At 47.7% G+C, this 14,654-nt stretch overlaps 1 protein-coding gene across 5 annotated transcripts; it reads left to right on the top strand.

The window, feature by feature from the left end:
• The first annotated feature begins 7,551 nt into the window (after window positions 1–7,551).
• Hexim2 (HEXIM P-TEFb complex subunit 2) lies at window positions 7,552–14,123 on the top strand. Of its 5 annotated transcripts, none has more exons than XM_038327100.1 (3): window positions 7,552–7,681; window positions 9,428–9,528; window positions 13,110–14,123. In XM_038327100.1, exons 2-3 carry the CDS (start codon window positions 9,466–9,468, stop codon window positions 13,989–13,991), a joined length of 945 nt encoding a protein of 314 aa, XP_038183028.1. In that variant the 5' UTR covers window positions 7,552–7,681; window positions 9,428–9,465; the 3' UTR covers window positions 13,992–14,123. The 5 variants fall into 5 exon arrangements, with proteins under 5 accessions (XP_038183028.1, XP_038183025.1, XP_038183024.1 ...); XM_038327097.1 differs by lacking the exon at window positions 7,552–7,681 and adding an exon at window positions 8,672–8,729; XM_038327096.1 differs by lacking the exon at window positions 7,552–7,681 and adding an exon at window positions 8,684–8,823.
• Window positions 14,124–14,654: the final 531 nt, after the last annotated feature.

Here is a 14,654-nt window from a genome sequence, read left to right as displayed (position 1 = left end):
GGGATAAGAGGTTCATACCACCACACTCGGAAATATTTTCAAATTTAATCCTATTAACTAATTAATTTTTTTGAGAGAGGACCTTGCTATGTAGAGGACCCTTGCTGGCCTGAACAATTCACTATGTAGCCCAAACTACGTTTGACCTTGCAGTGATTCCCCTGCCTTTGTCTGGGATTACAAGCATGCACCACCACACGCAGCTGTTTGTTAATTTATTTTACTGTGACCGGGTCTCATCATGTTGTCTGGGCTGGTCTCAATTCCTAGGTTCCAGCCATCTCCTACCTCAGCCTCCCCAGTAGCTTGGTTCACATCTGGCTCAGAAAAGCTTTTTTGGAGACAAGAGCTTCTCTGTGTGGCTCTGGCTATCCTGGAACTACAGAGATCTGCCTGCCTCTTCCTGGGGTGCTGGGATGCTGGGATCAAAGGGGATACATCATTACCATTTGGGTTCTTGGTTTTGTTTTTCTTTTTCTTTTTTTTTTTTTTTTTTTTTTTTTTTTGAGACAGGATCTTACTGTAGCCTTAGCTGTCCTGAAACTCCTGGAACTCACAGAAATCTACCTGTCTCTGCCTCCTGAGTGCTGGGATTAGAGGCATGCACCACTATACCCAGCACCTTTGGGTTCTTATTGAAGAAACAAAGGCTGTTTTGGACAGATTGATAATTTAGCTCTTATAAATCTCCTAAGAACTGGGGACATAGTTCAGCCTGTAGAACACACAGGTGTCCTTGGGTTCAGTCTCTAGTATCTCTCCAGCAACCTACAAACAGGGCATGGTGTCAACCTTGAATTTCAGTGCTTGGAACTGTAAGTGGAGGTACAGTCTGGAGTTCAAGGTCATTCTCAATTATCTACTGAGTTTGAAGCCAATCTGGTCTACACTAGGCTCTGTCCCAGAAAATAAAACTACTTAAGTAAACTTTCCCTGAGTTTTAACTGTAAAGATGAGATTCAATTATGAAAAATTACCCAACATGGACAGTAACTCTAGCTCTTTAACAAACCTTTACATGTCAACAAAACTCAAAAAGCTGAGCTGTTACTGGAAGCTGATACTAAGTCTTGAAAAATCTAGTGTGATTTGTCCAATTCCCAAAAGCAGTGCCAATGGCTTTAATTTTTTTTCTTTTTCTTTTTGGAAGAGTCCTCCCTGTACTGAACAAGAACAAGATGGTGCATACTATTAATTCTGGCAGGCAGGTGGATAGCTCTAAGTTCCAGGCCAACCTGGTCTACCAGCAAGCACCAGGACAGTCAAGGCTGCACAGAGACTGTTTCCATACAACAAAAGTGAACAGAGTCTCACTGTAACATGACCTGCCCTACAACTTGCTGTGTGCCTCAGGCTGGCACCGAACTCTCAGCAATCCTCCTGCTTTGGCCTTCCAAGTGTTGGGAGTACAAAACACACCTACCTTAAACAGTTTTTTCAATAGCAAAAATTCAGAGTTTGGGAAGATAATTCAGTGGGTAAAGTGTTGATCCTCAAACACTAGGGCCTGAGTTTCACTCCCCAGAGCCAGGGAAGTTTGGTTTCAGTGAGAGGCTGTCTCAAAAGATAAGGTGGGAAGCAAGAGAGAAAGACACCTGACCTCTAAGCACACCTGTACACACAGGCACACACCACACACATACACAAATAAAAACTCAGAAGGGAATTCTAAGGTCTCATCTGAAGTTATATATAAATACAGACGTATATATTTATTTATCTAGTTCTGCTGTGACAGGATGTCATGTAACCCAAGCTGGCCTGGAAGTCACTATGTAGCCACAGCTGGCCTTGAACTCCTCTGACCATCTTGCCTCGTGTTTACCCAGTGCTAGAATTACAGCTGTTTGGCACCACACCTCGCCCCTATTCTTTTTTTTAAAAACTTTCTTTTAAATTTATTTATTATGTATACATGTTTGCCTGCACACCAGAAGAATGCACCAGATCTCAATACAGATGGTTGTGAACCACCTGTGGTTGCTGGGTATTGAACTCAGGACCTCTGGTAGAACATCCAGTGCTCTTAATCTCTGAGCCATCTCTCCAGTCCCTCCCTCTGCTTTTAGTTCTGAGACAGGGTCTTACCATCTATCTAGCTTTCTTTGACTAGCTTGCAACCCAATATGTAGATTAAGTTGGCCTTGAATTCTCAGATGTGCTTGCCTCTGATTCTTGAGTGCTAGGATTAAAGGCTGCTCCACTAAGCCCATATCTATTTTTGAAATTTTAATTTACATGAATGTTTTACCTACATTTATGTTTATGCACCATATGCATGTCGGGTATCTGAGGAGGCCAAAAGTGTGATGGATCACTTGGAAGTGGTCACACACAGTTATGAGCCACCACGTGGGTGCTAGGAACTGAACCTGGGCCTCTGCAGGAGCAGAACTAAGTCGTCCCTCCCTCCAGCACATACAAACCACTACTGGTCTGCAGTGAACAAGGACTACTCCTGGATCCATATCGATGCCAGACAGGGACACACAATGAGACCATGGACATGAGGTAGGTTTGTGAGTTTGAGGCCAGCCTGGTTTACATAGTGAATTCCAGGACAGCCAGGGCTACACGGTAAAACCTTGTCTTGTAAAAACAAAATAAAACAAAGGCAAAATCAAACCAATGAAACAAAAAACTCTCCTACAATGAAGTGAAATGTAAGAATTTTGGGGGTACTTCATATAAAAGAATATGAGGGAAATAACCAGCATCTCCCCTAATGAACAGAACTTGATCTAGCCTTTAGAAGGCTACGGCAAAAAAAAAAAAAAAAAAAAATGGAGTTCTGAAGCCTACTTTAATATTTTATTATTTTTGATCATGTGCATATGTGTGTCTGTGCGTAGGGGTGTGTGAACATGAGTACAAGTGTGGAGGTGGAATGACAAGCAGTTGTAAGCCACCTTGATATGGGTGCTGGGAATTGAACTTGAGCCCCCTAAAAGAGCACGCTCTTCACCACTGAGACCAGATTTCCAGCCTCTGGAGGCTACTTTAAACAGGTGACTCGGTATATCTGGATAATGGCAATCCGACTTTCAGGAAAAGCAGAATATTAACTTTGGGACTGGAAAGAACATCTTCCTTTTAGTTCTTAGTAAATGTACACTTAGCCTAATAGCATTCAAAAATCTGAAAAGAGAACACACACCCACACACCCACACACCAAAAACAAAACACATGGTGGTACACACCTAACTCCAGAACTTAAGAGAGCTAAGGCCAGAAATTGAGTTCAGCTTTGACTACATATTAAGTTCATGGCCAGCCTGGTCTACACACTGAATTCCAGGACAACCAGGGCTATGCAGAGACCCTGTCTCAAAAAAAAAAAAAAAAAAAAAAAAAAAAAAAAAAAAAAAAAGGTGGATCAGCATATTGCTAACTGGGAGTGATTTGGAAATTTGGAGAAGCATTTCTGTCTCTGCCTAAGAATTCTACTTATAGTGACTGGTCTCCAGCAGTTGACCAGACAAGTAAATAGAAATAATATAAAATGTCAAGTACCTTATAGTACCAACTGCTTTGGTGCCATGAGACACTGACCCTACTCAGTTTCCTTAGATGGCCTCTCTTTTGTGTATGCACTGGTAAGGCAGGTCTTATATATGCACTAATAACTGTATTGGTGGGGGAGGGAAGGACAGGAGCTCATGTGCACTAGGCAAGCACTCTACCCTCAGAGCTCAGAAGAGGCTATTTCTGAAGGAGACAGGGATGTCTACACAGGTACAGAACAGTGGTCACTCTAGGACACCTGTGAGGGAAGCAGTGTTTTGCCATTTAGATTCAGGAGCCTGAGGCATTTAGGATTTTCAGGCCACTCTACTTCACCTTGTAATCTAAGACTTCTGGCATTCATTCTGTGTATGTGTATGCAGGGACATGTGTGTGGAGATGTGGCTACACATGCACATGGAGGCCAGAGGGCAACCTGTGATACCACCTCCCACAGACATATACTTATCTGAGATGAGGTTTCTTACTAGTTACTAGTGTAACTAGCCAAGTACACTCAGGTTTGACTAGTCAGCAAACACCAGGGATCCTGCCTCTCTGCCTCCCAATAGGGTTTCTTCTGTGTAGCCATGGCTGTTCTAGAACTTGATTTGTAGACCAGGCTAACCTCAAACTCAAGAGATTGGCCTGCCTCTGCCTCCCAAGTGCTGGGATTAAGGAAATGTGCCATCACACCTGACATCTTACACATTTGTTGAGTGTTTGTATGCATGAATATGTGGATGTATGTGAATCACAGGCACGCCTGGTGCCCATGCGGTCACGGTCAGAGAAGGGCCCTGGTACTGGAGCCTAGTCCACTAGGAGCAGTAAGTGCTTTTTTTTGTGTGGGGGGGTTCAAGACAGGGTTTTCTCTGTGTAGTTTTATAGCCTGTCCTGGAACTCACTCTGTAGACCAGGCTGGCTTCAAACTCAGAGATCTGCCTCCAGAGTGCTGGGTTTAATGGCATGTGCCACCACCACCCTGCGTAAGCGCTCTTAACTACTGAGCATTGTTCAAGCCCCTAGCAATTTCTTTTGACTTGGGTTCTGGGGACTGAACTCAGGTCTTCATGCTTGCACACTTTAAAGGCAGAGCTGTCTCTCCCTCCTACTTTTTTTTTTAAAGATGAGTCTCACTGTAGCTCAGACTGGTGTCCAATATGACAATCCACCTTCCCCAGCCTCCTCAGTATAAGGATTATAGGCATGAGCCACCACACCCAGCTATTCCCAACTGTTTAAAATCAAGGAATGGAAAAGCTCATGTGTCATCCTTAAGTACTGCTAAGGCTTCATCTTTCAGTGAGTAACACATTTCTGCACCTGGGATAGTACTGCCATTTAGTAGCATCCAAAGTTTAACTAGACTGCTTCACAATGGAGGATGAATCACAGGAGTCTAGGGTCCTCCTCCAATAAATTCTTGACAAAAGAACCACAAAGATAACCCGCACCCTCCTTTAAGCTCCTATGACTCTTTAACTCAACAGCTACCAAGTTAATATCATTTTTCTTCTTTCCCTAACTCATCTCCCAATCCCTCTCCACTCTTGAGCATGCTAAGCAAGCGTTCTGCTGAACTACATCCCCATTTTTTGGGGGGGGTAATGGGGTGGGGGAGTTCAAGACAGGGTATCTCTATGTAACTGCCTCGAACTCAGAGATCCGTCTGCCTTTGCCTTCGGAGTGCTGGGATTAAAGGCCTGCGCCACCACCACCTGGCTTCATTTTCTTCTCTACTTTTTTTTTGGGGGGGGGGGCGACAGTATTACTCTATAGCCAAAGCTAGCTTCCAATTGTGGGTAATTCTCCTGCCTCTGCCTTCCAACTGCTGGGATTAGCATGTGCCACCATACCAGGCTCTTCATCTTTTCTTCATCAGGGTCAAGTGAACAAAGGAAATTATAGGATGAACAGTGCACTGATGTTCCACTGAGAAATAGTTAAACCAGGTTATTTAACTATTTGGCTGACATCTGTAATCCTAGGCTAAGGAAAGTGGGCTGCTATGAATTTAAGGCCACTGAAGTCTATGGAGTTCTAGGTCAGCCTGGACTACAGAGCAAGGCCAAATCTCAAAAAAAAAAAAAAAAAATATAGCTCACATTTTGAATTAAAACTCTCATAGGGGTTGGGGCTAAAACTCAGTTGGTGGTTTGCTGCACAGAGTGCACACAGCTCTGGGTTCAATCCCCAATAGCACAGAAACGGTACATGATGGTACACTCATATGATTTCTGCAGTCAGGAAGTACAGGCAAGAAGACCAGGAGCTCAAGGGTCATTCTTTTTTACTTAATTTGAACCCCCTTAAATTTATTGACAATTCTCAGGTACAAGAATATTGATTTCTTTGGAAAATATCCCACTTGTATTTTGAAAACAAGGGTCATTCTTGACACACAGAGATCAAAGCCAGCAAGAGCTATAGGAGACCCTGTCTTAAATTAGTTAATCTTAGTCACCACTGAATGCAGTAGTATACACCTGAGAACACTCAGAGAGGCTCAAGTGGATAGCTCCACTGCAACTTGTGCTAAATAGAGGGACCCGGTCTCAAAAAGGCAAGCAAGCAACAAAAACCTAAACACCCGTTAGGAGGCTAGCAAGATGGCTCGTTGTGTAAAGTCACCTGCTGCCAAGCCTGACAGCAAGAGTTTCGACCCTGGGAACCCAGGTGATGGAAGAACTAACTCTCACCAATTCTGACCTCCACATGTGTGCATGCACACACACAAAGAAAGTAAATAAATGATATTGGGTGTGGTGGTACAAACCCATAATCCAAGAATTTAGGAAGTGGAGGAAGGAAGTTCAAGGCCAGTTTAAACTACACAAGGAGTTCAGGGTCAGTCTGGGCTAACTGAAACCGTTTCAAAAGCACAAGGGGAAAAACAAGCTGGTATAGTAGCTCACACCTGTAATTCCAGCACTCTCGTGGTTGAAGCAGGAGGATTACCCTGATTTTGAGTCCAGCCTGGGCTAGAAAAAGACATCTCAAAAAAACCAAAAGAATCCTAGTCAATGCTGATCTGGTGGCTTTTTGGTTGTGTGGTAGAGTTTTAAGATATTTTTCAAAGCATCTGAGGGATGCAGGGCGAAATTGGTTACAACTGTGAAGTAATCACATAACTTAAAACTATTGTATTTTCAAATGAGTCTGTGCAGCCCTGGCTGGCCTGGAACTCTCTATGTAGACCAGGCTGGCCTCAAATTCATGAGATCCACCACACCCAGCCAGAAAGCCTTTTTTATTCATACAAGGCGCAGGCATTCAACCCTGAGGAAACTTGCATGGGTCTTACTGTTAAAGCAAAATTTGACAGTCTATAACTAGCAGTAAAATGCATTACGCGGTCCCCACAGATCCCAATGGCTAACCGCCTACTCCAGCGCCTCCCTGGACACAACGTGAAGTGACAGCTGTCCTTTGAAGGTGTAGCCTGGAAATCTCTAGGAAACAAGATGTTTGCTTTGCAATTCAGTAAGTGAACATCACATCAAATGCCAGCCTTTTAAATGCCGGCATGGTTCTAATTTTAAATTGTTAAGTTTATTCTTTCAAAGAATGTCTCCCCTATATCCCATATGTCACATACATGAAGTAGATCAAACTGCCATTCCTACTTAAGTACTTTCTACATCTCCAGAAGATATGGCTCTAGGAACAAAGGAACATTGGCACAGAAAACTCTTTCGTTTGTGGAACAAGACTTTACACTGGACACTGTGTAGGCTTACAAAGAGTATATTGGAATTACTTTGCCTTTCCCTTGCAGCCTAGCCATTTCGCCCCTAAGTTACGGCTCGGATTTCAAAAGGCAAACAGATGTTTTTGAAGCATCCGAAATGGGCCACTCCATTGCTATTACTGGACCGTGGAGACTCTGAAATTATTTTCTGTTCCAACCCTGTAAAGGGCAGAACCCCATCCCTTTGTCGTAAAATTTTGGAAGTGGGGCAGCCCACTTTAGAAGTTTCCAAAAGTGGCTGGTGACGTTCGAGGTCAGGCCATCGGGGGAGTCGGGGCTCGATGGGAGAAATCCTGAGGGCAAGAGAGCTCAGAGATTTCCAAGCACTGAGCTCCAGCTTTCCACGCGCGCGGGTCTAGCTGGTCCCAGGGGATTTTGTGGTTGCTACAGCAGAGGGCTGTTGCTTTTCGCAGCCCCGAGAGGTGGGATGGACTTTGGGTGTATGGGGGTGGGGAGAGGTGGGTGCAATCCGGCTGGGCGCCCTCCGAGCCTCCAGCTGACCAGCACCGCGGAGGGCATGAGGCCCGAGTTGTAACCTCGGCCCATCCCCGCGAGCCAGAGTCTCCAACTGGCGTCGCGCCCACCTCGTCCTTCAGATAGGGGGTCCAGCTACGCCGGGCCTCGCCGCCATACCCAGGAATGAATGGGGGTGGGGAGAGGCCTTGGCAGAGCTTGGCCTCAGGATCCGCGTCCCGGTGGAAGCACAACAAAGGGGAAGCCGTCTTACTGGCCATCCCTCTGTTGGGATCACGGGAAATACGCGGTGATTACCCCCAAATCCCGCTCTCGAAGGCGAGGCTGCGGGGCTGCCGGGACGGTTTGAGGACTGGGCTCGGCCGGGGAGACACCAACCTTCACCCTCCCCGGCCCCCGACCCAACTCCCCGCCGTCTCCCGGCACCGCCACTTCAGGCAGCCCACTCGGCCCGGCCTCTCCCCGCGCCCGGACCACCCCCCATGGGGTGCTCTCACTGCGCAGCGAGTCCCTCCGCTGCCTCCTCCCAGCCCAAAATGGCGGCGGCGGCCACCGAGCTGCTCGTCGCCTTCCTCAAGGCTACAGATCACTCCGCGCGCAAGCCCCGCCCCTCCCGCCCGGATCTAGTTTTCTTCCCGGTAAAGACTAACGCCATCAATGAACTCTTTAATTGAGTTCTAACAGGGCGGGTCCAGTTGTGCTTCCGCACAGCTCGTTGTTGACAAAAGTGAGGAGATTGGCAGGCAAGCGACCCAATCAAAGAAGAGAACGGTGAGCGCGGGACGTCCACGCAAAAGCAGATAGGTTTTGGCGTTCCTGGGTATGGTTGTTGACGTAAGGGAGCTTGAAGGTATCCTGGGCTGCTTTCCTAGCGTGGAAGAACTACAACCCCCAGCAGTCATTGCGCTGCCAGGCTGTCCTACCGCCCCCCCCCAAATCTCCCCCCATCTTAGTGCCTGAGCGGCTTGGCCAGAGCTGCTGCTACTGCAGCAAGAGGTAGGGCTGAGGCGTTGAGAATTTCATGGACAGGCGGTCGCACAGAAAGACACACAGAAGTAGTGGTGTACACTAAGCCCTTGACAGCAAATAGGTCAGTCCCACCTTTGCTAAAACCTCCCTTCCATGACTTTCCCCCCCTCCTCCAAGAAACCCATTTTTTACCCCATTTCATTTTTCCTTCAGCTGCATGTAGTATGATGACTTCTTTCCTCCATTTCCCCGTCCCTTGAGGCAAGAGGGTAGCCATCAGACCCTGTAAACGCAAAGACTTAAACTGTAGGTTCTGCCCAGGTCCCAGCCTGGAGAGGTTGAAGGCAGTCAAGATGGGGGCCTTCCAGGAGTCACAGATCCACCCCACCCCGAGCTTCCCCAAGCAGTTTCCTTCCTACCTCCCTGTCCAGGGGACAAAACTTAGGCCTACCTTCCTAACTGCCAGCCTGGTCTTCACTTGCTAGGAGAGTAGAGGCCTGGGGCCTACGGAATAGGACTGGAAAGATGGTCTCTCGGTCCCATCTGGTCCCTTGCTGTCCAGAGGTCTGAAAACTAGGGTATGGGCGCAGCTTTCGGAGCCTTCATTTGAAAGTGAAGGCAAGCAGCTCTGGGGCCACAAAATGGCTGCTGCTGCTGAGGCAGACAGGGCCTGACCAACCAGATTCTGCCTGAGGACTTAGGTTTCTGTTGTTGTTCACAAGCAGGTAACACTAGTGCAGCTCATCTGCTGAGACAGGAGAAGATGGCCACTCTGAACCATAGCAACTGTAATTCAGAGTCACCAGCAGCCCTGGAGGAGGCGAAGGTAAGTACCCACCCCTCCCGGCCACCTGAAAACCCTGAATATGGGCTCAAACAGCTGAAATCCTTTGTTGTTGTTGTTGTTTCAAATGTGCTGGCAGATTTAGAAAACCAGTATCTTGTTTTGCTTTTGTTGTTTGTGATGGGGGAGGAGGGGGGAGGTCTTTCAACAAGTCCCCAGCTGGCCTTGAACTTGCAACCAGGGTCTTGTTTCAGCCTAACAGGTGCTAAAATTACAGCTTGCATCACCACACCCAGTTAGAAAGCCATCGTTTTCAGTGAGGCTTGTACCGTGCTCTGGGAAGTAGGCCAGACTGTGACTCAGTGGTATCTCATGAATTCCTAAAAACCCTTCAAGGGAGGAATTATTTCCAGTTGACAGGAGCTAAAGTTCTGAGAGCTGCGATGCCTTTTCCAGAATCATGCAGCCTACAAGCAACAAAATCCCACTTTAAACACAGAGGGACCTTGCCTCTCACTCACTTAACAACAAGGAACTTCAAGGTCAAATAACTTGGTTGGATATTTGCACTTTTTTTTTACCCCCCCACCCCGGCCGAGAACCAAGAATGAAACAGGAAAAGAGTTTTGATCTAAACAAAACAAAACAAAACAACAACAACAACAACAAAAAAAAAAAAACCCAAAACGGGGTTAGGGGGGGCTCAGAAGAGAGAAAGATTCTAAAGCTCCCAGTAAATGAAACCTTATGGGCTGAACAGGAGCCCATAGTGCCTCAGCTCATGCTGGCTCTCATTGGCCCCCTTGGCCCATTCTCTCCTTACCAACACTTCCAAAATATCAAAAAGGCAAGAGCCAGAGAATTGTTGCGGACTTCGCGGTGCTGGGCTTGAACCCAGGGCCTCCCGAATGCTGGAAAAGCACTTTATCCATTTGCTCTTTTTTTGTTTGTTTTGTTTCAGAGATGGAGCCTAAGGGAACTCTAGGGGGTGGAGATAGGTTGTGAGCTGGAGTTCTCCACGTAGCCCTGGCTATCCTGGGACTTGCTCTGTAGACCAGGCTGACCTTGAACTCACAGAGATCCACCTTCCCCGTGCCGGCACATATGTGCCTGTCACAATGCCAGGCTCAGAGTGGCTTTGGGCCCCTCTTACCTAGCTGTTTCCAGGGTTTCTTAGGCGTTGAAACTAATGGCACGTTAAGGCTAGAACATTCAGAAAGGACGAGTGACTCGTGCAGGTTACAGAGCTTATTTCTCACAGTGAAAATGGCGGTAGAGGGACAGCATGGGGACAGCAGGTAAGCTGAGAGACAGCTGGTTTGGGGCAAGAATCACTAGGGGATTGAAGGCTGGGGACAGGTAAATGACAATAAACATAGAAATAAGCCATCCTGGGTTTCTATGCCCAGCCCTTTGTCTCGCTAGGATGGACAACAGATCCATCTTAGTGATGAGATGAGGCTGGTCACTATGATCGGTGGTCTTCCTGCAGGCGAAGGGGCAGAACAAACAGCTCACAACCTATCTCTACCCCTAGACTTTCCATTAGGCTCTGTCTCTGAAACACTTCATAAGACAGGCAGCATGATGCTTCAGATACATAATTCCAGCACCTAGGAGGTTGAGGCAGGACCACTGAGGATTGGAGACCAGGGTGGTCTACAGAATGAGTTCCAGACTATGCTGGGGTACCAAGTGAGACTGCTCCCCAAACGACCCTCCCCCCCAAAACAATCCAGCAACACCTGTACATACCCCTGCTCTTAAAAGGCTGCAAATATTTTATCTCCCCAATTAAACCCTAAAATCCCCTGCTCAGAGGCCAGCAAGATGGCTTAGCAGGTAAAATGCTTGTAACCAGCCTGACAGTCTGAGTGCAACCCCCAGGATCTACATGGTAGAAAGGAAAAATCAACTCCCACGGCTATCTTCTGACCTACACACACACACGTCATTAGGGTTCGTCTGCACGCACACATAATAAGTGAATGGAATAAAACTTTAGAAAGGAACCCATGCTCAGATACCATTTGTGTTGTATAAAACAACACGTGAATGACAGTGGTTATTATTAGAAAGCTCCCAAACCACAAACTTGGAGCAATTTGTCCCCTATCCCCCACACCCAGGGCTCCCACCCTCACCACACAGATAAGCAGATGCCCTTTGCAGACACTCTTGCTCCTTCCTCTCCCTTCTCCCAAGGTCTCCTTGTGTAGCCCTGGCTGGCCTGGAACTTGATAGACTGGCCTCAGATGGAGAAATCCACTTGCTTCTGTCCCGTAGTGCTGGGCCTGATAGAGTCTTTCTCTGCTTCAAAGTTCCAAAATCTCCCTGTAGCCTCTCCTTGGTTAGGGCCTCTTGCTGGTTCTCACATAAAGAGAGAAACAAACTTGTATTTACTGAGCATTGGGGTAAGATGGCACCTTCTCAGGGAACGAAGACAGATGGTAATTAGTAATGTGCTAGGTGCTAGCTGTGACATTACCTTTGGGACATGACAGTGGCTGGGAGGGGAGGGAGGAGAGCCGCTTTCAGGGGGTCTTTATGGGCAGCATCACTTGACAGACAGCATTAGCACTGAAGCTTGGGGAGCAGGAAAGGTTTAGTTATATAATTTTCAGGGGGGTGGGGCAGGGAATCCCTGTTCAAAAGCTAGTAAACTCAACCCCTGGCCTGGTAACACAGGTCTCTAATCCTAGCTACTCTGGAGGCTGAGGCAGATGGATTATAAATTCAGGACTTGCCAGGGTACAGAGCGAGTTCAAGTTCAGCCTGGAAAACTTACTGAGACTCTTATTTCAGAACAAAAGTTCAAGGGCTAGGAATACAGCTGAGTAACACTGTGTCTGCTGAGCGTGTGTGTGACTCTGGCTTCAATAAAGTTATTGACTTCAGAGCTAGTTTTAGTGTCCTTTATCTGTTATTAATCCCAGCTACTTGTGAGGCTGAGGCAGGAGAATAGTGAGTTGGAGGCTAGCCTGGGTTACAATAGGAAGACCTCAATTTCAAGCATAACAGAGCATTAAACCCAAGTTTAAATTCTTTCTTAATGTGGGTACCTGTGAAGGTGTTCAGGTTGCCCAGGCTATCCTTGAGCCTGGCTTGAAGTTCTGATCCTCCTGCCCTAGCTACCCTAATGCCGGGATTTACAGGTATAGGCTACCACATGTAGCTTCCCTAGCTTTCATTTGTGGAATGCCTGTTTTAGGTCTGGTTCTGGACATTGAAATGGGCTGTGGTAAAGAGGATAGCTCAATTATGGCTACCCAGCATGCATGAAACCCTGGGCTTGATCCCCAGCACTGCATAAACCAGGTTTGGTGGCATATGTCCATAATCCAGCATTCTGGGGGTAGAGGCAGGAAGATCAGAAGTTCAAGGTCGTCTTTGGTTGCCCAAATGAGTTCAAAAGCCAACCTGGTCTTTGAAGATGCTATTGTCAAAAAGAAAAAAGAAATAGCCAGCGACAGTGAGATGTCACTGGGAGTCTGTTCTCCCTACTGGAAGACTGGTTAGCTAAGTAAATCCTGAGCACGTGAGTGAGGCCGGGCTGGGTGTGCTGGGAAGGATTCTACTCCCAGGGAAAGGCTGCCTGTGACTTCCCCTGCTTCTCTCTCTAGACTTCTGCTGGTCTGCCAAGCCCCCAGATAGCCCATGAGCCTCGTGACTTTGACGGTTCCTTGCTTCTGCCATCGGGAAAGGAGCTACACTCAGAGGATGAAGGTTTTGCTCCAGCTGGGGCTGGCTCAGGCTGTAACAGTAGGGGTTCTCGGACCCAGAGCCCACGGCGATGCTCAGTGGAGGCGGTACTGGCCCGAAAGAAGCACCGTAGGCGGCCATCAAAGCGCAAGAGGCACTGGCGCCCGTACTTAGAACTTAGCTGGGCTGAGAAGCAGCAGCGAGATGAGAGGCAGAGCCAGAGGGCCTCCCGGGTCCGCGAGGAGATGTTCGCCAAAGGCCAGCCCCTGGCACCCTACAACACTACCCAGTTCCTCATGAATGACCGTGACCTGGAGGAGCCTAACTTGGATGTGCTCCACGGGCTGTCCCACCCAGGCTCCTCCAGTGGGGAGAATGAAGCAGGGGACAGTGATGGGCAGGGCCGAGCTCACGGGGAATTCCAGCAGAGGGACTTCTCTGAGGCCTACGAGCGTTACCACACTGAGAGCCTTCAGCGCCTCAGCAAGCAGGAGCTGGTTCGAGACTACCTGGATTTAGAGAGGCGGCTATCGCAGGCTGAGCAGGAAACTCGGAGGCTCCAGCAGCTGCAGGGGCGCCCTAGCAGGCAGCCCTGTCAACAGGTGGAAGAGCTGGCTGCCGAGGTGGAGAGACTCCGGACTGAAAACCAGAGGCTTCGGCGGGAGAACGAGATGTGGAGCCGAGATGGCAGCTGCTGTGACCAGGAGAAGCCAGCCACAGAAGGGACCACCGGTCCCCAGGATGAGGCCCTGTTTCATACCCACGTGGGCCAGCTGGGTCACAAGGAGGCAGGTGACAGATGAAAGCTACTCCCTGCATCCCTCCCTCCTTTGAGAACTGCTAAGGCAAGGTCAGTTTTCCTTGTCATTTCCACAGTTGGGTCTTTGATGTCATCTTACTTTTTAAGAGGAATTAAATGGCCATGTGATAAGCACTGGGAGTGGCTAGAATTGATTTCACTAGGGCCCTGCTTTAGACTCCAAATTCCTTTTTATCTTATTTTTAAGATTTATTTTTATTATTTTAATTATGTGTATGTATGTGTCTGTGTGGATATATATACAAACACATGGTACATGTGCAAGTGTGCACAGATGTCTAAGGTGTCAGGTGCCCCTGAAGCTGGGGTCACAGACTGTAGCATGATTACTGAAAACCCAGAGACAGATATTGGGGTTCAGCCTGAAGGTCAGAAAAGCAGAAGAGCCAACCACTGGCTCTTACCTCTACTTCAGTTCGAAATGGCGATCCTGCTCAGGAATCCTCAGAATGAGACTGTGTGGGAGCTGTCTCCTCCGGTCTTATATTCCTCTCTAGTGTTAGGAGTAAAGGCATGCACCACTACTGCCCGGTTTCTACGGCAAACTAATGTGGTTATTGGGATTAAAGGTGTGTGTCACCACTGCCTGCTCTGTAAAGCTGACCAGGGTGGCTGTTTTACTCTCTGATCATCAGGCAACCTTTAT

This window comes from Arvicola amphibius, chromosome 4 (assembly GCF_903992535.2).
Source record: "Arvicola amphibius chromosome 4, mArvAmp1.2, whole genome shotgun sequence".
NCBI classification, from domain to species: domain Eukaryota; kingdom Metazoa; phylum Chordata; class Mammalia; order Rodentia; family Cricetidae; genus Arvicola; species Arvicola amphibius.
The sequence above is the reverse complement of the archived record's forward strand: the minus strand, read 5'-3'. Positions and strand labels throughout refer to the sequence as shown.